General features: G+C 58.0%; 2 protein-coding genes across 3 annotated transcripts in view; one reads left to right on the plus strand and one right to left on the minus strand.

The window, feature by feature from the left end:
• The window catches only part of SREBF2 (sterol regulatory element binding transcription factor 2), a 58,194-nt gene extending 40,278 nt beyond the window's left edge, over positions 1-17,916 (plus strand). Inside the window, 8 exon segments of the mRNA XM_030320791.1 lie at positions 5,183-5,351; positions 6,641-6,758; positions 7,594-7,703; positions 8,864-8,996; positions 11,458-11,626; positions 13,994-14,179; positions 15,664-15,775; positions 16,191-17,916. Of these exon segments, the coding sequence (XP_030176651.1) occupies positions 5,183-5,351; positions 6,641-6,758; positions 7,594-7,703; positions 8,864-8,996; positions 11,458-11,626; positions 13,994-14,179; positions 15,664-15,775; positions 16,191-16,411 (1,218 nt within the window). The 3' untranslated portion in view covers positions 16,412-17,916.
• Positions 17,917-20,170: 2,254 nt separating this feature from the next.
• Positions 20,171-25,705, minus strand: SHISA8 (shisa family member 8). Of its 2 annotated transcripts, none has more exons than XM_030320795.1 (4): positions 25,185-25,705; positions 22,422-22,552; positions 21,312-21,458; positions 20,171-20,892 (listed from the first exon to the last, which is right to left on the minus strand). In XM_030320795.1, exons 1-4 carry the CDS (start codon positions 25,703-25,705, stop codon positions 20,498-20,500), a joined length of 1,194 nt encoding a protein of 397 aa, XP_030176655.1. In that variant the 3' UTR covers positions 20,171-20,497. The 2 variants fall into 2 exon arrangements, with proteins under 2 accessions (XP_030176655.1, XP_032449938.1); XM_032594047.1 differs by having other exon boundaries at positions 21,312-21,453; positions 22,333-22,552.
• Positions 25,706-26,394: the final 689 nt, after the last annotated feature.

Below are 26,394 nucleotides of genomic sequence, written 5' to 3' on the forward strand. Positions count from 1 at the left end.
TGGATGTTCAGCTTTGGTAGACGCTGCCCAACGGTTTTCCAAAGCAGACGTACCAGTTGCCACTCCGCCAGCAGTGTATGAAAGAAAGTTCCAGCTCCACATCCCCACCGAACAGAGGATAGTGTCATCTCTGGCCCTTCTGGTGGTGCCTGATAGTTTTCACTTGTAACTCCCAGGGGATTAGTGATGTCGAGCACCTTTTCATTGGCCACCTTTTCATTGGCCGTTTGGATCTTCTCTTTTGTGAAAACCACAGAAGAGTCCTACCTATTTATTTGGGATGCTGGTCTTTTTATTGATTCAAGGAGTTCTTTGTTCTGGCTCCAAACCTTTGTTGGATGTGTGCTTTGTATGGATCTCTCTCCCTCTGGGGCTTGCCTAGTCTCTCTCTAAATGGCGTCAACTGATGAGCACAAGTTCTGAATATTTGTCAAATCAGATGATTAGTCTTTTCCGTTACATACACGTTGTGTCCTGTTCAGTGAATCTCTGCCCTATCTCACTTGTGAAGACACCTTCCTCTGTTGTCTGCGAGACACCGGACTTTTTTTTTCCACATCCAAGTCCATATCTACCAGGAGTTGATTTTTTGTATGAGATGGAGGTGGGCATGCAAGAGCTACTTTTTTTTTTCCACTTGAATGTCTCCCTGCCCCAGACTCTTATTAAAGTGACTGTCCGTTCTGCTCTGCACCAAGTGGTACTTTTTTCATAAATCAAGTGTCCGTATATAACGAGTCTGCCTCTGGATGCTCTGATCTGTTCATTGCACAACACCACACACCCCTAATGGTCGAGTCTTCTAATATGTCCTGATGCCTGGATGTGTCAGCCCTCTAGCTTTAGTGACTAGTGTTACCTCCCCCTATAAATTTTAGGATCATCCTGTCATCCCAGAAGTCCCTCTGGGGTTTTGATTGTCCTTATTGCCAAGACGCAGCTACCCTTCAGAGGGACTCAGCCCATTTGAGGAAGGTGTATGTGTGGCAGCTGAGGATCAGGAAAGTGTTTCCCTTAAAACCCCCCCTGCCCATGAGGCCCCATCCTCAAAAAGATTTGGTATGCCTGACAAGCAGTGAACAATGTGATGTGTACTTCCTCAGAATTTTCTTCTTGCATGTACTAATATTTATGCATTATAATCTACTTAGTGTGATCATACCAGAAACCCTGGTTTACCACTTGCTTTTTTCAACCAAATGGTAAGTCTTGGGCCCCTTTCTTTGTTGCCTCCTTATTCCGCCGGGGGACTTGGTACCTCGGCACGTTTGCTGTCGGGCCCTGGGGTTGTTTCCAGGATTTGCGGTTCTGGTGCTGCAGAGAGAGTCGTCACACACTCTCTTCACCCACTTGTAGAAGTGTCTCTTGAGGTTAAATCTCTAGAGATGGTGACACTCACTCAAAGTCCAAAAATATCTGGAACACTTGATGTATTGCCAAATTTGCATTTTCAGTAAGGTGGGCAGAGGAGAGGAACTGATTCCTAGGAAGGTAACTGCCCCTTTCATCTGTTTGCTTCTCTTGGGAGGGGACAGATTAGGAGACCCAGATAGTACTCTCCTAAAGAGGAAGAAGAAGCTTTGAATTCAGCCAAATATATTTAGCTAGCAAATGAGTCAGACTTTGAAGGCAGGTGGAGGGCTGGCCTCCGTGAAAATGATTTAGACCAGAGGTTTGCAATCTTTCTCAGTTCATGGCACCCTTTGTGTCTCAGTAATTTTTTCATGGTTCCCTGGGCTAAAGGAAATACCTAACGATTCTGTTTAATTTTTTTAATGTTTATTTATTTTGAGAGAGCGTGCACAAGTTGGGGAGGGGCAGAGAGAGAGGGAGAGAGAATCCCAAACAGGTTCTACACTCAGTGCAGAGCCCGACATGGGGCTCAAACCCATGAACCATGAGATCATGACCTGAGCGGAAATCAAGAGTCTGACACTTAGCCACCTAGGCGCCCCAGAAATACCTAACAGTTCCATTTAATTCATTAGGTACAGACATCTTGATATCTTGATACATATTTATCTCTTAACAATTTAGTAGCCATTAAAAAATATACACAAAATTGAAAGAAGAAATAATATTTTTTTTAATGTTTTATTTATTTCTGAGACAGAGAGAGAGCACGAGTGGGGGAGGGCAGAGAGAGGGGGGGGACACAGAATCCAAAGCAGGCTCCAGGCTCCGAGCTGTCAGCACAGAGCCGGACGCGGGGCTCAAACTCACAGACTGAGAGATCATGACCTGAGGCGAAGCCGGACGCTCAACCGACTGAGCCACCCAGGCGCCCCAAGGAAATAATATTTTTTTTCTTGATAACCATGGTTACTTACTACTGGGGTACATGTGTCTGTTGGGTACCACATACCTTCTCAAACTTTGAAATCAGAGTAACACCACCAATTTCGTCTCCTGTTCCACAGTGATTTTCATGCAGCACTTGCTTTTTATTACAACAGCCTCTAAAAACCCAGCTTCTTAAAGGTGTGATATCATCCAAAGGAAGGTCGTGCAGTCTCCCACTGAGACTTCCAACTACCCCCATTTACTAGTTAACCTGGTGTCTGACTTGTGTTGAGCATGGCTGTATTTATTTACCTCAGAAAATATCCCCTGTAAAATATCCGGTGGCGCCCCTCCCAAGTTCAGGATGTTGCTTTCAGAGTGCCTTGGCACACAGTTTGAGAACCATAGGGGAAGCCCGGTGTGGGAGGACTGTGGAATCGGGACTGGCTGGGTGGTACAGGGTGGCTCTTGGGATCTAAGCAGTTCTGAGTCTCCAGCCACAGCTGCTCAGTTTGGCAGTTAGCAGATGACTTAGAGGGGAGGGGGCTCACACCCGCAGCTTGGGTAGATTCTGGTGTCTGTAAAATTTAGGGAAATTATCATAAGGTGATAATGCCAAGAAAATTGAAGAGCAACGGAAGTTACTTTTTTAGTTTTCCTTCTGGAAATTATGCTGTGGAGACTGTATCCCAGGATTTATATTTCTTATTAATTCAAATCACCAAATTCCAGCTTACACACACACTCATAGTGAAATTTCTTACAACTAAGGTTTTTCTCAAGAATTAAGCTTAGGGACACCTGGGTGGCTCAGTCGGTTAAGCATCCGACTTCGGCTCAGGTCATGATCTCAGTGTGAGTTTGGGCCCCACTTCGGGCTCCGTGCTGACAGCTCAGAGCCTGGAGCCTGCTTCTAGTTCTGTGTTTCCCTCTTTCTCTGCCCCGCCCCCCACTTATGCACCCGCTCTCACACATGCGCACTCTCTTGCTCTCAAAAGTAAATAAACATTTTAAAAAATTTTTCAAAAAAGAATCAAACCTAAAAATGTATTTTAACTTAATGATTTTCTAAATGGCTTCTCTGGGTTCCTCTTGCAAAACAACCTGGCCAAGCTTTGTTTCTGCTTCTTTTGCTGACGTTTGGGCCCTTCTCAGGGAACAGTTGTTTTCCGTTTCCCCTGGAGCAGCTCTCGTGCTCCCTTGCTTAGCAGGCAACTGTTAGAAGGTTCTTTGACTTAAGAGGCGCTGGGACTGCCGCCACCCCACCCCCAGCCTCTGTCCCATTCAGGCTCCTCCACTGCAGTTACAAGCTCAGATTCAGCAAGTGCTTTGTTGAGAGTCAGGAGAAGGTCATAGGGGTGCCTCTTCGTGTGTTCTCCAGTATCCTGTCTCAAATATGGCGGCCAGCAAAGAGGAGGAAAGGCCAGTAGTGCTGCTGGCTCCGTGACTGGAGACTTCAGTGAATTAAGTGCTGTGATAGTCTTCAAGTATATCTGTAGAGCAGCTTGACCAGGTCATTCTCTCTCAGATTCAGACAGCAATCGCCAGATCCACGCCCCCCCCCCCCAAGAGAGTCTGTCATCTCAGTCTATGTTCCTGAGTGGCACTTTGGTGATGCTATTTCTGACCCTGGCATTCAAGTCTTCTGAAGCCGTTATATTAGCTGATGGCTACTTAGAGCCCAGTAAAGGTCAGAACCATCAGACTGAACTGGACAAGGAGGCGCTGCCCTCATTGTGGAGGCAAGGGCGGAAGTATGAAGGTTTACATCTGCGAGCCTGTCCCAGCAGCCCCTCGTCCAGGTTCCCTGAGCTCTGGGTCTTATGCTTCTCCCTCCCCGCTATCCTTCTCTGCTCAGCTCCTCATTCAGATTAGCCTGCACTGAGTGGTTTTGTGGGTTGGAAATCATGGGTTTTGGAATAAAAATATCCTCACTCGATAAGTGATAGAACTTCTGAAAACATGGGTAGACAGCCTAATGCCTGCAACTCTGATTCCTGGGGACCTAGAGTGATGCTCCCCTGCGGCAGAGGAGGGGCTGGGGAGACGGGCACTGGCTTCGAATTGCCCAGCAAAGCGGCTTTCAAAGTCTTTCTTCATCCTTCCTCACCAGCTGGTGTTCACATCAAGGGCTCATCTAGGGCTGGGGTGCAGGTCTCTTTAGGGGGCTCGATAAAGCCCTTGACAGGCCAACTCTGGGGCGAGAGGCATCATCCATAGGCATGCATGCCTGCATGGGTCCTGGGACAAGCCTCAGGGCTACTCCTTCACTCTCGTGCTTTCCAGTGTGATGATGGTGTAACTAACAGTTACTAGTCACTTGCTGTGTGCCTTTACTGTATATACTCTTCATACTCAAAGGTAAAAGAGATGAAAAATTAGAGCAGAACATGGTTTTGTCTAAAAATATCACAAAAGTAATTAAAATGACCAATAAGAAAAGTCCCAGGATCCCAGGGGCCGCCTGGCTTGGACACAGGTGCTCACAGGGCTGAGGGTGGGCGTGCAGCCGGGAGGCCTCCGAGACCCCTCCTCGATGAAGCACCCCCTCCCTGCCTCTGCAGGTTGAATGCCAGCAGGGCCAGAGGGAGCTTCCAGGAGGATTAGGCAGACCCAGCAGGGCAGGGTGCGGCGGGGGCCCCACAGGAGCCCCGAAGCCCTGTCCAACCCTCCTGCTGGAGGTTGGACCTGGTCACCAAGTCCAGACGGCTCCACCAGAGCCACTTGCCCTAGTTACAGTAGTGGCATTTACTTCCAGGTCTGTGAGCGTCCCAGCCCTCCTGTTGACCTCCTTTCCCCAGCCTGCCTCCACCGCGGTGGCGCTTTTTGATGGCCCCATGGTGGCCACAGCCAGCGTTCCGCCATCCCAGTGTTACCCCTGGCCCGTGTCCTTCCACAGAGCTACTTCCTCAGCAGAGCCCAGAGCCTGTGTGGCCCCGAGCGCAGCGCTGTCCCTGACTCACTGCGCTGGCTCTGCCACCCCCTGGGCCAGAAGTTTTTCATGGAGCGGAGCTGGTCGGTGAAGTCGGCTGCCAAGGAGAGTCTGTACTGTGCCCAGAGGAACCCAGGTGAGAACACCTTTGCAGCCACCGGGTATTGGGAGAGCCATGAGAGGCACCAGTACTTCAGGGGGACTGTGCTCCATACGCATGGGGGACACAGGTGGTCTCAGTCTTGTTTTCCCCAAAGCTCAGGGAGGTCCCAAGCCTGGTGAGCAGCGCCTCTCTCTGACATTCAGATCCTGTGGTCCTCACATCAGTCACGCCGTTCTTGCCCTTGTTCTGGGTGCTTTGGAGACAAAAGATGTGTGGGGCTGCTGCTCACTGGCCCCGGCCTCCTGGTCCCACTGGAAAGCAGACATGGAGCAGTTAGAGAACAATAGGCGACAGGCGGTCAGCAAGTGCTTAGAGTGGTGGCAGGGACAGGGCTCCAGGCATCAGAGGAGAGGCTGGCTTGCTGTCCCTGGTGTTTGACAGTGATTGGAGGCGACTCGCCCAGTGCTCAGACTCGAGCGGTAGGCTTTCTGCTTTCTGTGTGCTTTCCCCTCTCTCGAAAGTGGGGGCCTCGGGAGAGTGCGGCGTGTTCTGCAGGTACGGCGTGTGTGGGAGCTTCTGCTATCCTTTTTTAAAAAACAACTGTGTTGTGTGATATAAGAAGTTTCGGTGCACGACACCAAAAAGGGAGGATAAGAGTAAAAGCAATCTTAAGTCTCAACCCCATCCTCACGGTCTGTTTGGTCTATAGCACAGACTTCCACTGGCTTTCTCGCCTCGTGCAGACTCTGTTTCTAGGCCTGACTGCCCAGAACGTGCTCAGAAGTGTCCTGCCTCCCTGTCCTGGTCGGATGGAGGCCCCCGTGTCTGTACGTGTGAGGGGAGGGAGGGGCTGGTGCCACCCCACTTTGGGCCTGCCAGTGGTGACTTGGCTGTGACAGCCGTGGCGAGCTTTGCAAGGCCACTTGTTTCATCAGCGCAGCCAGACCGTTGCTGGCCGCAGAGGTCTGGAAAACAGGAGCAGGGCTTCTGTGTCATGTCAGGGCAGCGGCCACCACTTTGTTCTCAGCTGGCCGTCCTCCTGCCCATTTTCTGTTTTCTGATAAGGCTTGCAGCCCCAACCTTGAAGGAAAGTACTGAATACTGTGCCAGGAGACCCAGCACCCCTCGCACATGCCTCCCCCCACCTTCCAACTATCTAACAAGGTGGTTGTGGGCTTTGGTTGAGAAGGGGGTTCGATCCCCATTCAGAGTGGATAGCTGTTTCTCGGGGTCCTCTCAGTACCCTCTGTTTTCTCTGCAAAGACAAAGATGGGCTCATGATGAGACCATCTAACCTTTCAGGCCTCTCCCCTCTTCTTCAGCTGACCCCATTGCCCAGGTCCACCAGGCCTTCTGCAAGAACCTGCTGGAACGAGCTGTTGAGTCGTTGGTGAAGCCTCAGGCCAAGAAGAAGGCGGGAGAACAGGAAGAAGAGAGCTGGTAATGTCCCCAGAATGGGCCCCTGCCTCAGGCAACTGCCCAGGAAGCTTGGGGGCAACTGGAGGCCCACGTTCCTGGAAGCAAACAATCCCTAGTGTAGGGTCTGTAGGGAAATCGAATGATTCCAGGGTATTTCTCAAACCCGGCAGCCTCACAAGAGTCCCTTGACCTGACCTCTGTGCCCTTTCCTCCCATACCGGGTGTGCCACTTCCCCCCTCTTTCTCCTTTCCCCCATCCCTTCACCAAGCAGAGGCAGTTCTCGGAGCAGATCAGAGATGTGATCAGGTTGCTTTGCTTTTGGCAGTGGGGAGGGGGGGTGGCCTGTTGAGGGCATAGGAATGGAATGTGGAGGGCTGAGCAGAGGGCAGACATCTGGGGGACTCAGACCTTTATGCAGCGTGCCAAGCAATTTCTTATTCTTACAGAGCTATTAAGCAGTCTTTCTTCCTCAGAGTAAGAGCTGAGGGGCAGACAGGTGCCAGAGTCACTCTCCTACAAGGCCCAGGTTCTGACTGGAGTGCATCTTAGCGGGGAAGGGAGGGCAGCTCTGCCGGTGAGATCAGCGAACTTGTGGGAGGAGATGACATTTGAACTAGGCCTTGAGGGGAGGAGCATCTGGAACAGCCCAGACGTGTGAAGAATGAAAGCCTGTGGAGACCGTGAATGGTGTCAGTGGTGGGGATAGGGTTTAGGGTGTGCCTGGTGTGATTGGGGTCAGGGGGAGCAGAGGCCAATATAGCCATTGGGTCTTGGAACTGGAGCGCCGAAGCCAGGCATGAGCGTGGTCCTTCTGTACATTCTGACGTACCATGGAACTGTTTATTTTCTTTCTAGTGAGTTCTCTAATGCTCTGGAGTACCTGAAATTACTTAATTCTTTTGTGGACTCTGTGGGGATTGTGACACCACCCTTCTCCAGCAATTCTGTGCTCAAGTCAGCCCTTGGTAAGCACTTTGCAGGGTGGCTCTTCAGGCCTCGTGTTGCTTAATTCAGTTTCACAGCCCTTTTGCCCCAGCGGGTCCAGGTCAGTTGTGAGTGTTCACTTGAGAATCTTCTCTGGATCTGAGGTGTGTATCTATGGGCCCACGTGGCTCCAACGCACAGTTACCCCCTGCTGGGTGGCATTCTGGGGACAAGAAATAAAGATTCTCCTAGAAGTGGGACGATGAGCAGTGAATATCTTTCCTTGGAACTTTCCCAAACACCCAGACTGGGCAACAAGTGGTCCGGACACCAGGAGCTCACTTGTTGATGTACGGTGGCCCTGAGGCTGCTTTTGGGTCTGACAGTCTCTGCTGAAGAGACTTTTCATCCGGGTATCTTTACTGCTCAGCGGCTGCCCGTTGGGTGAGCCAGTGCAGCCCGCTGACTGACATTCTTTGCTTCTGTCCCTAGATGGCCATCAGGATGATAGCACAGCAGCTGTTTCTGAGGCTGCTGGGAGAGGGGGGCCTTCAGGCTCTCTTCTGGCCACTCTCGCCAGGGAGGGAAGGATTCCAGAAAAGCAGCCACCCCATCGTGACCCCTGACCCTGCAGCCTGTCTTTAGAAAAGCACAGGCTCTTCCGCCTTTTATCTTACGCTTCCACTTCCTGCCCCGCCACCCCTGGCATCGCGAGATCACTAGCACCGTAATTCTACAGCTGAGAAAGCTGAGCCTCTGAGAAGAAAACGCTGAAGATTCTAACCACAGCCTCTTACTGGAAACACTTGAGAAACTCCACTCCTTGTGACTTCATTAGAGATTCATGACGTTTCCAGCACTTACCTTAAAAATTACATGACAGTGAACGTCTTTGCTGTACTTTTTTTCTCTAGGCCATTTTTTTTTGGTGATAGACTGCCCCAAACGGGATTACTAGAGTTACTAGAGTAATAGGAGTGGGCATCTTTAAGGCTCTTGATACAGATTGCCAGTACTTTCCAAAAGGATGTACTGGCTCGCACTCCCACCAGCATCTCTATGACAGGGCCACGCAAAGGCCCCTGGCCCATCGCCAGAAGGTAAAGATGGCACGTGCACATGGGAACTAGGTGCAGGCAGCCAGGCTGAGCTCCGTAGGTGTGTAGGTGCTGGAGTAACATTTGGTGCTGTTCCATTCCAGGTCCAGATGTCATCTGTCGGTGGTGGACGTCTGCCATCACTATGGCCATCGGCTGGCTCCAGGGAGATGACGCAGCTGTGCGCGCTCACTTTACTGAAGCAGAGCGTGTCCCCAAGGCCCTGGAAATGACAGAGTGCGTAAGCCTCCTTGGCCACTCACTGGCTTCTCTCCAGGGGAATCCCAGGTGTGCCAGGCTCACTTCTGTGCGTCAGCAGAGTGGCCATTGGGGTGAAAGGTTGCGCAGCTTGGGGACGACATAATAGATGGAGAGGTGAAGCCAGAGGGAGGAAGAGGGCAGCACGGAGAAACCGATGGCAAGCAAGCCCATCTGCGTGCGTTGTCCTAGCAGCTGCCAGCGCTACTTCCGGGGCCTCGTCCCCCATTCTCATGGAGCCACAGGCTAGTGGGGATGGAGAGCAGTGTGGCTCCTGGCATCTTCAGAAGCTCATGGTGCAGCCAGGCAGCGTGGTGATGGCTCACGGCCAGCACAGGGCTTGTGAGGGCCCGTCTCTCGCGTGCCAGCATTGTACCCCCTTTCCTTTCAGCTTCCTGTCAACACCCACCCCCTCTGCCCCAATCAGCCCTTCACTAAAAGGCTTTAGCACGAGGCATAACCAGAGAGCTTTTGACATTCCTCTTTGGGGACCCAACGCCTGCCTCTGGGCATTTGTCCCATAGTAACGTGCAACCCCCTGTCTGTTTCTGACTGGATCTGAGTGCCCCTGACATCTTCTGCAACCCCAGAGAAATTGTACAATGCTCCAAGACAGAAAGTTCCTGTCCTCAGACCCAAGGCCGGAACATTTCCTGTCACGCAGACTCTCAACCAGGAGAACAGGAAAGAGCTGAGAAAAGTAGGTCTAGGCAGGTTCCCTAAGGTAGGTCACACACCCCAATTTCATTTAAGTAACCCAGTTTTGAGTACCCTGACCAGTGAGCACCCACCTTACATTCTCCCAGCCAGTGTGCCTGAGGACATGGCAGGTAGATTGTCCCTAGTCCCCTCATTTGTGAGCAGCAGAGCCCTGGAATCAGCTAAGACCCTCAGCTGACATTCCTTCCCCTGAATTCAGTCAGTCTGAGGACCCTTTGCTCTTTGGGAATAATGATGCTGTGGGAACGAACCCTCCCCCACCCCAGCCTCCCCAGTCTCTCCCCGATCTGCTCTGTGAAAAGAAGCTACTTTTTTCTGGAGAGCTTAATACCCAGCTTCTGGGGGAATGGCCCCTCAGAGAGCAGGCACAAATAATGGAGTCCATACTTTATGTCATCTCAGGTGGCAGCAAGTAGGATTATGGCCACTTTACAGATGAGGAAACTGAGGCACAAATTGTTTGAATGACTGTTTTAGGTGGCTCCTTAGTGGTGATCCTGGTGGTTGAGCTGGGTCTCTGATCCCTGACTCTCGGCCACATGCCCCGTTCCTGGGTCTCCTGCACCCCTTCCATGATTCCATTGTTTATTTAGTAGATACTTAACTGAGGGCCCCCTTGGTGCCCAGCTGTGTCCTGGGCTCTGAGAGGCAGCAGTAGACAAGAGAGCAAGTTGCGGCCATAAGCAGATAGATAGTGGCCCGACCTGCAGAGGTGCTCTCTCCTGCGGGCAGCTCGTGCCATTGCCTTTGCCAGACCAGTAGTGGCTTCTGTGAAGCAGCCAGTGCAACTCTTCACTGGGAGGGGTTCTGGGCCAGAGGGAGGGAGGCCCATAACCACAGGTTGGTGTTGAGGGGAGCAGAGGTGAGTACAGAGGGCCTGACCCAGTGGGTAGCCTGAGGAGGCTTATAGAGGGCAGGACAGGAGAAGGCAGCCCCAGGAACACAGCAAGTGGAATAAGTCTCAGGAGACAAGTTGGTGAGACAGGACACTCCTGTGCACCCACGTCAGCAGAGGCACAGAAGGGGGAAAGGAAGAAGAGCTGGTCTGCCGATGCCTGCATCCTGGAGCAGAGTCCGAGGTGGATGCGGGACGGGGGGGCCATGGCTAGGCTGAGAAGGGCCTTGTTCAGCCGTGAATGGCCTGCAGCTGCCCTCCCTGTGCTGCCCCTGGTTTCTTCCCTCCAGCCTCTGGCCCCTGGATGTTCTCCCACGCATCAGAGACTCCAGGCCTTTGCACATGTCGCACCTCTGTCTGGAACCCTCCCAGAATGCCACACGACTCACTCCCCTATTCCTTCAGATCTCTGCCCAAATGTTACTTTTCCAGCAAGGACATCCTTGACCACCATCCCTTATAAGATGCCACCTTCTTCCTCTGCTTAGCTTCCCTTCATGGCGCTTGCTCCGCCTGGCATTACATGTTCAGTGTTCAGTGCATTTATTATCTGACTCCCGCACTCGAAAGTGAGCACCTGCAGGCAGGGACTTGGGTTGCCCACTGCTGCATCGTCAGGCCTGGGGCTCTGTCAACACTCAACAATGAAGGAGGCTGTAGGGGTGGGGAGCCCGCCCTCATTCAGGGCCCCGGCATCTCAGATCTGGAGCCATTGTGGCCGCACGTGAGTGGACAGACCCATGTGTCACCGGCTCAGGCTCTTCCTCATGCCGCCCGAGGGACACTCACTGACCTCTTGCCTCTCACCTCCCTCTCACTGTCCAGGAGCCCCCTGGTGAAGGCCGTCTTCCACACCTGCAGAGCCATGCACACTTCACTCTCCGGGAAGGCGGATGGGCAGCAAAGCTCCTTCTGCCACTGTGAGAGGGCCAGTGGCCACCTGTGGAGCAGCCTCAATGTTAGCGGGGCCACCTGCGACCTCACCCTCAATCATGTGAGTGGGGGCTGATCTGGCCCCTAGGGGGAGGTACTCAGCTGTGGCGGGTAGGAACACCCCTGCCCACCTTGAGCTTGCCCGGCCTGTGGGGCCGTCCCAAAGACAAACCAGGCAAGCGGTGCCTTTCCCCAGACATAGCCTCTTGGCCCAGTTAGGCCCCTTTGGAGTCCTCAGGGCGAGCATGTTTCCACCTGTGCCTTTGCTGGGTTCCCCGAGTCCCGGGTCCTGCTGGTCCTCAGCTCTGCCAGCCCCAGGTGAACCAGAGCCGGTCAGGGCTCTGCATCTGCTCCGGGCAGCTTGCACAAGTCCCGCAGACCACTGCAGGCCAGCCTTAGAAGGGGCCCCGAGCCGCGCGCACACGCACCCCGAGCCGACTGACCAGGCCTGGGCACCTCCGAGGCCAGGTGCCCGCCTCCTAGCGGGCAGCTGTGGTGCATTGTAGTTGCATTGCATGTTCTGGTGGTACCCGTGCAATGTTTCCACAGTGCATCACAGAGGCCTGCCTGGCCCTCGAGAGACTTCCTACCGTGCCTTGGTAGGGGGCGCTGCCGTCACTGTTGGATCCCAAGGCATGGCCGCCCCGGGAGAGAGGAGGGCCAGGGTGTGCACAGCTAAAAGCGAAGCACGGTCTGCACACTCAGCAGGAGTTGGGTTTCCCTCCATGAAGGTAGGGATGAGCTATGGCCCGGAGGGTCAGACTCTGAGCCCCCCACTGGGGTTTGGTCCGAGGTAGCTAGGTTGGCACTTCTGGCTAGAGGTGGTGAGTATCAGTCCCAGATACTAGGGGGAGCCCGGAAGCATGCCAGCCCTACAGAATAAGCACTGTGCCAAAGGGGCCCAAGAGAAAAGGCCCACGGAGGAGCCACATAGTTTCAGCTGACTTTGGGAAACAAGAGAGAGGCTGCCGCACTCTTGGGGCTGGGGTTCCTGGACAGCAGTTCTGTGTGGGAGAATGAGCCAAGGAGGAGACCCCGTGGAGCTTGGCATCTGTCAAAGGGCAGAATCCAGCCCCAGGCCGCTCCCACCACCCAAAGGTGCTCCCCCAGCGCTCACCTCTTAGAAATGCCAGGCTTGGAGCGCCTGAGTGGCTCAGTCAGTTAAGCGCCCGACTTCGGCTCGGGTCATGACCTCACGGTTCGTTGAGTTCGAACCCCTCCTCAGGTCTCTGTGCTGACAGCTCAGAGCCTGGAGCCTGCTTCCGATTCTGTGTCTCCCTCTCTCTGCCCCTCCCCCGCTTGACTCTGTCTATCTCTCAAAAAAATAAACATTACAACAAATGTTTTAAAAAAGCCAGGCTTGGTTTGAAGAGGGAGGCCATCACCAGCCAGAAAACAGTGTGGCGAAGGGACAAGACAACGAGCAGGCACGAGGCAGAGTCCAGGGTGGGTCCAGTGCCCTGGTGAAGGGACACGAAGAGGAATCTCCTGGGGGGAGTCCATCGGAACCTGTAGGGCCCCATGGGACCCCTCTCACAAGGAAGTCTGCTTTGTCCTCACTCTCACTGCCCCCTGGTACTGATGGGAGCCGTGCAGGTGGCCCAGCCTCATGGGTGCCGTGCGAACAGTACGTGAGTCCCCCACTCATGCGCTGTGCGGCATCCATGCCTGATGGTGGCTGGCATTGACAGTGCTTCCAAAGGCCGGGTGTAGTAGGCACGCACAGTGCTCTCCTGTAACACGGTAGCCTTGTGGTGCCATTTTGTGGATGAGGAAACGGAGGCTGAGAGAGGGTCAGTTGTGTGCCAGTTGGTGGCCAAACCGCAATTGATTTAGGTCAGTGGGTCTAAACCCAAGTGTTCAACTGGTCTGTGGTTTCGCCTTCTTGGACTCCTGTCTCCCCAACCCCAGAGACCACTGGGGCCGAGCCTTGGCTGCCTTCTGTAGAAGTGAGCCTCCTCCTTCCCTTCCTCCATCTCCTGGCTATGCTGCCACTTCGGGTCCTTTGATCCTACTTGCGGGGCAGGGCCGCGGCCCAGTTGGGGCATGGGCCTGCCGTGAGGCCACCTCCTGTGAGGTGGGAGGAGCCTGTGCCTTCCTGTCAGGCCCACGAAGGTATTATTCCGGTGCCTGCTGCATGTCTCCTACACAAGCTCCTGCCCTCTCTGGGCCTCACTTCTTCACCCACAGAATGGGAGAAACAGATCTTCCACCTGGGGCCATAGAAAGGACTAGATGCTGTGAGCCCGTTTGCCCTTCAGCTCTTCTCCTGCTGTCTGGGGAGCGTTTTCCAGGCTGCCCCTCTGGGACTCTCCACTTCCTCCCGGAGCTGCCGAGGGTTGGGCTTGGGAGGGCCTGATAACCGCTGGGATCTCTATCCCCGCAATAGGTCAGTCACCGGTCTCCTCCCTTGTGGCTCATCCCCCAGGTGGTCCAGCTGCTGACCTGTGACCTGCTACTATCGCTGAGGACAGCGCTCTGGCAAAAGCAGGCAGGAGCCAGCCAGGCGCTGGGTGAGACGTACCACGCATCCGGTGCTGAACTGGCCGGCTTCCAGCGGGACCTGGGCAGCCTCCGCAGGCTGGCGCACAGCTTCCGCCCAGCATACCGCAAGGTGAGACCCAGCCGGCCGGCAGGGGAGGGCAGGTGGGGTTCTAGAAGCACCAGCACGGGGTTGCAGAGTTGGCCCTCGGAGGTCAGCCGGTCACCCTGTGTCAAGCACGGGGGTAGCTGCCATGTATCCCTTTCTTCTGCTTGTGTTAGCTGAGTAGCTGCTGTGTGCCCAGCCCTGCAGTGTGGCAAGCAGGCCGAGGGCCCACAGGCAGGGGCCCGCACCGACTGCACCTCACGTGTCACATGCGGGGATGGGAAGGGCTCCTGGCCCTGGGAGGGGTGGGAAGGGCATGGAGAGAGCTCCACTCTTGATTTCCTAACTGTTGTCAGAGTGACGGAATCTCCCTAGCACTTCATTTCATTCTTGTTCTGAGTCGCCGGGGGCTTTGGCTCTGCTGCCTGACTGCACACAATATCCCCCTGGCAATGGCCACAGAATCTGAGAAGTCTCTCTGGGCAGTTGTGTAATTGGGCTGGTTGGACCCAAATAATTTCCTTGCTTGTTTTATTGTGATTGCCAATTAGAGTTATGTACTCAACATGTTTTTGCCTGAATTATTTTCTAAAATTTCAAGTGAGAAGGCCATTAGTGTCCATGAGGGGCGAAGGGCTCAGTGAGTCTGCCTTTTCCTTGGTCCCTCCCAGGGTCACATTGTGGCCACTGTGCACAGTGAACCAGGACAGACAGCAGGCAAAACATACATAATCACCGCTGAACCTGCTCCACTGGGGAAAAGAGGAAGTGTACCCCAAGGTTCAGGGCCCTCTGGTCTGCTCAGGGCACGGCTGGCATCAGAGGCCTCCTCTTGAGACACCGTTTCCAACCTGCCTCTCCCCTGCTGAAACTCTTTAGTGGCTCCCCCGACCCCACTGCCTTCCCCAGTGGCACTCGAGACCCTCCCCACAGATGGAGATAGGAAGGGGTATAAAGGAGCCTTGTGATTTAAGGAATTAGAGATCTAGGCCTTGCCCCCACCCCCACCCCATTCCCCAGTGACTCATATTTACAGAAGAGCCGCACTTCCCCTGGACACGTTCTGGCCTTTATTTCTTTCTGAAGAAACTGAAGGAAACAGGACCGAGCCTCCCTGGTGCCAGTCCAGCTAGCTGTTCCCCTCCTCTTGCCGCCCTCCTCCCAGCCTCACCTCTGCCTGTTTTCAAGCTGTACGCCACCCCCAAGGCCTGAGGCTGCACCCAGGCCACTTCTCTTCCAGCCCCCGGGGGCACGTCTGGGCTCTTTGTCTCCTGTAGAGGAGAGCGTCCTTGCCTGTTTCCAGCTGGCCTGTGCTGTGCTCCCCATTCCTGCTGTTCCTCCAGGTGTCTGGCTTTTTCGGAGCTCAGAGTGAGGACGGAAGTCGCTTCCAAGGGGAGAGCAGGGCAGGGTAGTGCGGAGAGAAGGGCCACTGTTGGGTGGCCGACGAGATGCCTCCTAGAGAGGTATCCACTGGGGTACAGACAGGTGCGTCCCCCCTGCACCACCCCCAGGTGTTCCTGCACGAAGCCACTGTGCGCCTGATGGCGGGAGCCAGCCCCACCCGCACGCACCAGCTGCTGGAGCACAGTCTACGCCGCCGGACCGCCCAGAATACCAAGCACGGTGAGTCTATCTGCGCCCCAGCTCCGGGCCTGGTGTGGACCCTGCCTGAGCAGGGTTGGGGAGGGGAGAGGAGGAGGGCCCCAGCCCGCCACTTACCCTGGCAGAGCCCCGGTGGCTGTCCTCACCTGCGCTGTTCTCAGAGGTGGCGCGAGAATAGCAGTGGCCGGAGGCTGGTTCTCTGAGTTGCGGGGGAGGATCCATGACCACGCTGTGGGGCTGGGGTTTGGTTGGGTTGTGGATCCAGCCTCGGGAGTGAGGATGGGAGGCCTGGGGATTCTGGGAGGGCTGGGGATGCTGTCCCGGCCCCAGCACTGCCTCACTGGCTGGCTCTGAGTTTAAATAAACGAGTCCAGGGTGAGCCCTTGGAACAGCTCGGTGAGCGGCTCCTCCACGCGTCTCCTCATCGTTCCTGCAGGAGAGGTGGACGCCTGGCCTGGCCAGCGAGAGCGGGCCACCGCCATCCTGCTGGCCTGCCGCCACCTTCCCCTGTCCTTCCTCTCCTCCCCGGGCCAGCGGGCCGTGCTGCTGGCCGAGGCAGCCCGCACCCTGGAGAAGGCGGGCGACCGGCGCTCATGCAACGACTGCCAGCAGATGATTGTCAAGTTGGGGGGCGGCACTGCCATCGCCGCCTCCTGACCCCTGGGTTCTGCCCACCTCAGCCCCTGCCTCCCGCCCCCCTCCTCCCTCTGTCTCTCCGTCTCTCTCCCTCCTCCCTGTCTCTCAATCTCTCTGCTCCCTCTGGGAGTTGTGGGATGAGCCTTGTCTTCTGAGCTGTTGCCTGCTGAGGCTTGTGGACCACCTCAGCCCGGTAGGCCCCTGGGCAGAGCCCCAAAAGCTGCTGTAGACAGATGCACGTGGTCCAGGGCCCCATGGGTCTGAGAGAGGAAAGAGCAGGGCAGGAATTGGGGGGGGAGTTTCCTGACTTAAAAGTGGCAGGGGGCTCCCAAGCTGCCTGGTCCCTGCCTCCAGCCCTCAGCCCTCCCCAGCTTTTCTCTCCTCCAGACACCACCCCCCCCTTTCCTGCTTCCTTGTTTTTTATCAGGCTTTCCCTGTGGGGGACATAGGTCTCTGGGCACCAAAGCGCCTCACCCTTGGCACTGTGCCCAGCGTGCCCCTTTCCCCCTTTTTATACAGATGTTTTTATATCCGTGTGCTTGGGTTTGCCGTGATGCGGGGCTGAGTTGCTGTGGCATCTTTATTTCTCTCCTTGGGTCTGTGTCCCCTCCCCTGTGCCTGACAAAGCCAGTTCATTGTTTTCTCTTCATTACACAGGACAGCCAGGGTAGGAGGGAAGCCCAGCTCTGGGGAGGCAAGTGGGAGGCAGGGGGCAGGCCTGGGGTTGGATGAAATAATGTCGGCATTATTTTTTAATTTTTTAAAAAATAAATGGTATCTTATTTAATTGTCCTGTTCCTTCCCACTCCCCCGCCCCCTGGGGCTGGGAGAGATGAAGCCACCCATTGGGACTGGGGACCAGGGGCCTTCAGTGTGGGTTCTCAATTCCCTCCCACCCCAACTCCTACCTCCACAGTCTATTTTTATCCCGAATTCTTGACCTGAAAATAAGCCAGGGTGGCAGGGACCAACCCCCAGTCTCTCCCCAGTGACAATCCCCTTTTTGGGGTAAACACTAGGAATAAAGGCCCCTGCCTCGATGAGGGTCCTTGGAGGAAAAGTGGTCCCACTTTTCTGGATCCCCGGGCTTGGTGCCCAGCCCCTGAGGCCATTTCTCCCAGGACCTGAGGACTGCCTGAGACCTCAGAACATTCCGGGAGGCTGAGAGGGGCTGCCTTCCCTCCCTTCCTGCCTGTGTTCCTCACCCCTCAGGCCAGTTGGGGTAGAGAATGGGCGGGGGCTCCCCCCGATGCCGAGGACAGGCTAGAGTGGCTCAGCTTGGACCTTACCCACGTTCTTTCCCTGCTGCCCCTCCCCCCACACACTGTAAGTCGTGGCCCCTGCCCACCAGGCGAGCCAGCCCTTGTGTCATGTGTATATACCGTGCCTTTTCTCATTATTGTTTAGGGGTGGGAGGGGGTAGTTTTTCGCTGAAAGGGGGATACACCTATGGCTTCCTTGATATGGAATCGTTCACTGTGTCCTGGATGTAGGTTATTCAATAAACAGATTGGTACCACCCAGCATGAGGCGTGTGAGGGTCTGTAGTGTGACCGCCGTGGTGATTCAGCCAGGTGGCTGCAAGGCTTGGCCTCTGGTGGGTCGGGGACTGAGGACAGCCCCTCCTTCTCTGCTGAGAGGCTCCTGGAAGGTTTCATTTGGAAGGACTTTCCTCGACCATCCACCCGCTTCCTTACAACGCTGGCTGCTGGCGCGCACTCCTGGGCTGGAACAGAGTCTGGAACAGAGTCTGGGATAAAAGGGCAGCCAGAGGTGCTGCTTGGGTCAGAGGCCACTGTATCCAGGACACAGCTGGCCACTCACAGCAGCGGCTGTTTCAGATTTGGGGTGCCAAGCCCATGCGTGTTCACCCCTCAGAGAGAAATCTGTCCGCTACTGGCTGTATCCCCATCCCCCCCTGAGGGCTCACTGCCCACAAGTCACATCCAGGTCCAGCTCCTGTACCCAGCTGGTCGCCTGGGGCAGGACATCACCTCTGTCTGCCTCCTCTTCCACGTGTGCCCCACAGGGATGACAGTCCCTGCCTTTAAGTGCCCATAGACGTGTTGGCCAGTTTCAGTGACATGACACACACAAAGTTCCATGTACAGTTAAGTGCCTTATGAGGCTGGCGAGAGGCAAGACCACGAGGAGCAGCAGTGGGCTGGAAGCGGAGGAGTCCGGAGTGACCTGGGGATGAGCATGGAGCATGGAGAGCAAGGTCAGTGACCTGGCCTGGCCGAGAAATAAGTCTTCTCCGAAGGGCAGTCCTGGGATGGAGATCTAGGGTCCTGGGGACTGCGAATGAGCAAGGGGTTGCACCCACCTCCCAACAAAGCCCCGTCAAGGCCCATGTCACCAGGGTGGGTGGCTGTGAGTGGCCGATGACCCAGGAACCTGATCTTTCGAGTCTTGGCAGGCTCCATGACTCAGCACCCACCCCCCTTCCACCTCCGTCTACGCAGCTGCCAGATAGGCCCCGGGGCACCGTACCCCCAGTTGAAGGTGTGAGGGCTCTCTCCCCTAAAGCCACTGGGCCCTCACTGCAGGCAGGACCGTAGACTCTTGACTCTGTTCTGTCCTGGGGCTTCTGAGCCTTGGTTTCCTCAAAAGCCAGAAGAGCTAGTGAGGCGGGCCCTGTTACAGGTGAAGAGCTGGGGGTTGGGGGGCCTCAGGGCGGCCCCGCGCGGCAGGAGGAAGATCTGAGACCATGAACCTCCGGAGCAGAGCCCCTCCCTGCCAGCACACACGTTCATACCTTTCCTCTTCCCCACAGTGCCCTGCCTGCCGCTCATCAGGTTCACAGCGGCAGAGGACAGGAGTCCTAATCAGCTGGGTGACCTTGGCAAGTTACTTGGGTCTCAAAACCTCAATTTCCTCATCTGTAAAGCCACACACCCATAGGGCTTTTGCAAGGATTAAATAAAAGAAACAGCAATAGATGGTGGCCATTGTTATTAAAACAGCATATATATATATATATATATATATACACACACACACACACACCATGCCTAGGGCACACAGGAGGGAAACAGAGGCCCAACTGGGTGGCTTTTGTTGAGGTGACACAGTGAGGGACATAACCCAGACCTCAACCTCCCAACCATCCCTGGCACAAAGGAACTCGATGCACCCAGGCTGCTGGCAATGCCCTGAGCCACAGCCAGCTACCCAGAGCCCACCTGGCAGGAAGGGGGAGCTGGCAATGCAAGCCTGTGTGAGCACCCCGGTGGGGTCACTGCCAAGGCTCCGCGTCCAGCATCCCCATCCCCTTTCCCCCCTACAGCAGCTACTGGGAGGAGGCTCCCCCATCCTGAGCACCAGCTGTCCACTTGGCCCACTGCCCACACCCATTAGGGGGGTGGCCCTGGACCAAGCTGGCCAAGTGGCCTGCAAGCCAGGTGCCGGCTCAGGGCCAGACCGTGTCAGTGAGAATCAGCTAGGTTTAACCAACTCAAGATGTAGAGTGACTGGCCGGAAGGGGCTCACCTCCAGTAAGGGGCATGGACCCTCCAGGGGGCCTCAGGCTCCCCACAGCCATCTCCCCTGTGCTCGGGAGCCTCCAGGTGGCTGGGGCCCAAGCGCTCCCTCCCCCATGGCTCCCACTGGTATGGACATTAAGCTTGGCATTCAGCCCTGACTACCCTCTCCAGCCACCTCTCCCTGGCTCCCAGGACACTTGCCCGCCAGCTCTCAGGAGCAGTCCTTTGCTCTTGCACACGCTGTGCCCTCTGCCCGCACTGCCGTCTGTCCAGTCAATGACCAATGCTTCCACCATCCGTGCCTCTCAGAGCCAAGCTGGGGCTCCTTTATTCTCAGGGATGGGAGCCACAGAAAAGGCTTTATATTTACACGAGGAACCCTGGCCCTAAGGCCCCAAGGACAGAACCGCTGGCCTCACCCAGTGGGCCCCTTCTTAGCCCTGCAGGCTCCAAGGCCCCAGTCCAGTTTGGGCAGGCATAAGGGCAGGCTGGCCTTCCACGGCCGGCGCCTCTCCTCCCCCACGGTATGGGCCCCGGGAACCGGCCCACGGCGGCCTCCAGGCAGATGAGGGCGCCCCGGAGATTGCGATGATTCATGATTCGGGAGAACCAGCGGCTGTCTTCACACGGTGACCTCAGCTTTGCTGTTAGTGCTCAGGTGCCGGGGCCCGCGGCCTGCACTGCCGTAAAGTCCAGGGGGCTGCGGGCCGAAGGCCTCGGGCGGCTTCTCCACGCTGAACTGGCGCCGGGGCGCGTGGCCGGGCCGCCGGGGTGCGGGGGAGGCCTGAGCCGCCAGGTGGCCGCGGGGGGCGGGCCGGGCCAGGCGGCCGGCGATCCAGGCCTTGTAGTGGCCCGAAGGAGCAAGGCCGGCGGGGGGCGCGTAGCCCGGCGGGGCCCAGGGGCAGGCGTCGAGCAGCGCCGGCAAGTCCTCACGGGGCCGCTGGGGCCGCGCCGGGACGGTCAGCGGGGCAGGTTCGGTCGCGGGGAACCGCTGGTAGAAGTCCGGCGGGGTGGCTTCTGCGGGGATAGTGGGGACGAGCCAGGGGGCGAGGTCAGGGCCGGGGGGCGGGGTCCCAGCGGCCCCGGGGCGGGGCAGGGAGAAGCCACGCCTCAGGGGCGGGGCCTAGCCCTCCCTTGGGTGGGACAGGGAAAGTCTGGCCTCGCGGGCGGGACAGGCCCGGGACCCGCCTTGGGAGACGCGGGTTTTCACGTCCCGGGCTCGGTCGGGTACAGCCTGGTGGCCCGGCGAGGGTGCGCGACACGGCCGAGGCGCGGGAGCCGACTGGCTGCGTAGGCCCGATACAATATTTGGCTGGAGCGCTGACCCGCAAGGCTGGCAACTGTGGAACTCGAACCAGGACCCAAGCCTTTTCATCTAGGAGCTTGGATACCCGGGGCGCAGCGCCCGGCGCTCCCGCACAGACCCGGCCACTCACCTGCGGCCTTGAGCGCGGCTGCCTTGAGGGTGGCGTACTTGGCGTAGTCCCGCTGCAGCGTCATGCTGCCGCCGTCCTGCAGCCTGGGGCCACGCAGGGGTCCTGGTGTCGCTGACCCCAGGGGCACGTTGTTGGGGCGTTTCTTGTCTGTAGCGGGGAGGGGGAAGAGGAGAGCCGGCCTGCTGACAGGAGGACATTCTCCACCTGCACAACCACCTCTTCGCGGCCCCCTCCCCAGTGAGAACTTGGGGGATGGTTACTTGGGCGGGACTGAGAGCCAAACCTAACCTGATGGCAGAACCGCCAACGCCTGGAAAAGGGCCTGGCTCAGAATAACGCGATTAATAGCAGCCAGCCCTGGGGCGCCTGGGTGGCTCAGTCGATTGAGCCTCCGACTTCAGCTCAGGTCGTGATCTCACAGCTCGTGAGTTCCAGCCCCGCATCGGGCTCTGTGCTGACGGCTGGGAGCCTGGAGCCTGCTTCGGATCCTGTGTCTCCCTCTCTCTCTGCCCCTAACCTGCTCACAGTCTGTCTCTGTCTCTCTCAAAAATAAATAAACATGTAAAAATTAAAAAAAAAAAAAAAATAGCAGCCAGCCCTGAGTGGGTGCTAGCCTGATGGATGACTCCTCAGCATGTTCAGCTTGGGCCAGGCATCGGGTCCCAGGACCTGCTTCTCAGGAGATGGAGTTAACGTCTGAAAATTAGAACCCATACAGGGGAGGGGAGCGGGATTGCCGCCTCACCGGCAAGAGCCCAAGAGGGAGGCTCCAGCCTGGAGGAAAAGGCCCACAGGCGTCCACAGGCTGGTGCGAAGCTGACCCCGGGGCACTGAGCCAAGGCCTAGAACCACAGTCCGATTCCAGATCCCTGAATCTGGGAGCTTCCTCACAGAGTCCCCTTGACCGGAAGCTGCTGGACACCTCAGAGGGTCTCCCTCCACCAAGGGGAGCTGACCCGCTTGCCCAGCCCCGACTCACACGCCTGCAGAGGCAGGCAGCTCGTTCCAATTGTGAAAGAGCTAAGAGCCTCTTATCCCTCAACACACCCCTTCCTCTGCTCCCAGGCCTGTGCTGTGGATCGACATATGCTGGCCCACCAGCTTGCACACCTGTGTTCTTGGGGGAGCCCCTGGGGAGGCCATCCCCCATCTGCACCTGGACACAGCTACCCAGAGGTGGGCCCAGAGGTGGAGGCAGCGGCTCCTGGGGGTCCGGCTGCTTCAGAAGTTCTGTCAGTGTCCTGTGGGGAAAGAGTGATGAGAGGCAGTCCCCCCAACCTCCTGCTTCCCCACTGGCCAGGCCTTGGCCTACCCAAGGCCAGCCCTCCCACCACTGTCACCCTTTCAACCCATCTGGCCCCCCTTCTTCCCTGTGATTGTTCTCACACATCTAGTTTCCACTGTCAGGCATGACCTGTGGCCCCAACACATGGCCACTTCCAGAGCAGGTGAGGAAACTCTAATGGGGTCACATGTCGCCAGGGCTACCTTGTTTTCCAAAGACTCCCCCGCTCCCAGAGTCCATTCTCCAAGACCCTCCGAGTGGAGCCTCCTCTCCCAATGAAAGCTCTTCAAGTGCATCAGCCCCCTGGACTTTGCTTGCACTGCTCCCTGGGCCAACAATCTTTTCCTCCATCTCGTTCTGCAAAACTCCTACTTATGCTTCAAACCCCACCAGAATCCCTCCTCTTCCAGGAAGCCTTCCTGATCTGCTTAACCTAATTCCCTTCCTGCAGCAGGGGCTTCGGCCGAGTCCCGGGACAAAGCTGTCACACAGGCACGGAGGGGAGAACAGACGTAAGGGGAGGGAGGAGCCAGGAGAGCCCAGGGTGGAAGCCTAGCACCAAAGACTATGTGACCTTGGGCAGCCACCTGCCTGGTACCAGGACACCCAGCCCCACCCAGCTGTGACAGCGTCTGACTGAGCCTTCCCTGCAGACAGCCAGACACAGCCTTCAGGCCAGCTGCCTTTGGTGCCCAGAATCCAGGGTTTTCTTCTGGCTCACTCTGACCTTCCCACCTCGGCAGGGCGGGGTGGGGGAGACCGAGGTGCTGAGAACTCAGATGGCTGATTCATGAAGAAGCACACGAGAGGTGCGACACCTAGGGTAGGTACTGTTTGGCTGAAAGCCTCCTAGTCCTGCCCACTCCTCAGCTGCCCACCCGTGTGGCCTCGTCTCTGTGCAAGCCCGCACCTGCCAGCTCTCCCAAACACCTGAGTAATTTTCATGCCTCTGGGCCTCTGCACAAGCTTTCTCTAGGGACAGACTCCAATTCCCTTCTAAGCCCTCTGAGCTGGAGGGGTGCTGACCGTCGACCTCAACACAGCAGAATTAAGGGTGAGACTGGGGGAGAGGGCGGGGGTTCAGCACATGCCCACACACGAGCTCAAGTTGGGCTTCAGGTCTCCCCAGAGGAGAAAAAAGAGGGCATATGGGAGCTGAAGCCCAGACAGAGGAAGGGACTGGCCTAGGCCACACAGCACATCGGGAGTGGGCCAGCTCTTCCTAAAGCATCACCAGACCTGCCTCACTGTCCCCTGTGGATGAAGTGGGTTCTAGGTGGACACATCAGCTAGACTGCCCAAGCCACCGCTCTACACCACCATGGCCCTCAGCTCCTGCTGCCCCGTTGTAATCAAGGACATGCCCTGTCTTCTCCTCCTGGCCCTGCATGAGGGGCTCCAAACTCAGGGCCTGCCCCCGTAGCATCCAGAAGCCAGGATGAGAGCCTCCACATCGCCCGAGGCAGCACAGTAGCTGAGGCCAGCACCCCCAGCTCTGCCCTACAGCTGTCTAGTAGGGGGTGGGCTAGGTGGTCTGGGAGACAGAGGTGCTGTGGAGTGCCTAGGAAGCCCTCATCCCCTGCCCCTCAAGTCTATGACGTGGGAAGCACCCAGGCCTGGGGGGCTTCTATTGTCACCTCTAAATACCAGCCTGTCGCGTATCCAAAAGGAGCCCAGATCTGGGTAGGTGAGGCGGGCACAGGCCCCAAGACACGGGGGTGGCTGGGGGGATGTGAGTGTGTGAGTGTGTGGGTGTCGGTGAGAGTTTCAGGGCGAGGACACAGAATCCCAGAGTCCCCATTCTAGCTGAGAAAGGGAACCCGGGTCCTATAGACCCCGCTTCACACAAAGCTCAGACTCAGCCAGCACCGGTCCTGGCCTCAGCGGCAACAAATCTGTGTCCCCCACGTTTCAGGCCTCTTTCCACACAGGGAGAGACCCTGACGCTTGCCTGGGGGAGGGGGGGTGGTTACTGAGTAGCGCAGATTGGAGAGGCCTTCTCCCCAGGGAAAGAAGGTCAGGCCTGAGTCACAGCTATGGGGGTGGGGATGGGGGTGGGGATGGGAGGGAAGTGGAAGGAGAGGCGAAAAAGTGGAGAAAGAAGCAAGAGGAGGGAGACCCAAGAGAGCTACAGAAAATGCCCCATCCTTCCCTTTCCTGCTCTGGGGACCTAGGACGCCCTATGCTATGGCCCCCACCCGGTACTAGTGGGACTCAGGCCCCAGACCCCCTTTCTTGGGTGCGGTTTTTGTGCCCTCTGTCCGGGGCGACCAGTCCAGAGGAGGAGGGAGCCGCGGTAGAGGGCGGCTCCGCACCCAGCTCCCTCCGGAAGGTCAAGGGGAGACGGTATCAGCTGTCTCCCTCCACGAAGTGGGGGGGGGGGGGGGGGGGGGGCGGCGGATGGGGGGAGAATAACAGACCTGGCGACTGAGAGCGGAAGTAAAAACCAGGAGGAGGGTGCCGCTGAGAGGACCAGAATTTACAGACGGGCGGGAAGGATGAAGGCTGGCGAGGGGGCGCCCACCCTTCGGGAAGGACCGTCCAGGAGGGGCGGGCGGGGCCCCGGGCCCCGGCTGGCGCGCGCTCACCTGGTGACGGTGCGCCGCGCGCGCGGGCTGTGCGCCCTCTCCAGGCCCAGGCGCGCCCCGATGCCGGCCAGCACGAGCAGCGCGGCGACGCCGCACACCGCGTAGACGGCCGTGTGGCTGCGCTCGCGGCCCGGGTCCCGGGGCGCGGCGGCGTCGCGGGCACGCGCGGGTGGCCGGCCCGTCTGCACCCAGGCCGGCGTGTCGTAGTTGGAGCAGCGGCTCTGGTCCAGGCGCCGGGGTCCGTCGTGGCAGCAGAAGCGGTAGCCGCACGTGCCGCAGCAGAAGCTGTAGGCGCCCGAGCTGCAGTTGAAGGGCGGGTCCCACTGGCCCATCACGTCGTAGTAGCCCCGGCAGCGGTCGCCCCCGGCCGGGGCCGCCGTGCCGGGCGCCGCGGGCTCCTGCGCCTCGGGGGCGCCCGCGCGGCCCGACGGCGGCCGCGCCAGCAGCAGCGCCAGCCCGAGCGCGAGCCGGAGCCCCGGCCGGCCGCCGCCGCGCAGCCCCCGCGCCCCGGCCCGCTCCATCGGGCCCGCGCCTTCGGCTACAGCGCCCGGCCCATGGCGGCGCGCCGCGGCTCCCTCCCGCCGGGCCTCCGGGCCAGCTCCTCCGCGCCCTCAGGGACCGCGCTGGCCCCGCCGCCCGGGCGCTGGCTCCGCCGGGCGCCTCCCCGGCCGTCACCTTCCTCCTCGGACCCCGGAGCCGGGCGGGCTGGGCCGGGAGCTCGCCGGGCCGCACCTCCAGTGGGCGCGTCCTCCGCCGACACTCACTTCGGACCCGAGCCGGCAGTCCTCGCCCCGGGCCGCCCCCCGGGCCGGGCAGCGAGTCCTCCCTCGCCCGCGCGCGGTCCCCGGCCTCTCCCCCGCCTGGCGGGTGTGCGTGGCCCGGGCCCGGCGGGGGCGGCGGGCCGCCCGACTCCGCTGCCTTCCCGCCGCCCGCTCCGCGCTGCCCGCGCTCTGGCTGCGGCTCGGGCTCCGCGCGGGCTCGGGCGGGCGGGCGGGCGGGGGAGGGAGGGAGCGAGGGAAGGAGGGCGGGCGGGCGGGAGGCAGAGCCGGGGGAGGAGCGCGGCCGCCGCGAGGGGAGGGAGGGGGCGCGGCGGGGCCCCGCACAGCCCGGGCGCCCCGCCGGGGACCCTCCCCGAAGGCGTCCCCGAAACATTCCTCGGAACTAGGAGCCCCAGACCCTTCAGTTTAGGACTCTCGGGACTGTTACTTCG

Source organism: Lynx canadensis, chromosome B4 (genome assembly GCF_007474595.2).
Source record: "Lynx canadensis isolate LIC74 chromosome B4, mLynCan4.pri.v2, whole genome shotgun sequence".
NCBI classification, from domain to species: domain Eukaryota; kingdom Metazoa; phylum Chordata; class Mammalia; order Carnivora; family Felidae; genus Lynx; species Lynx canadensis.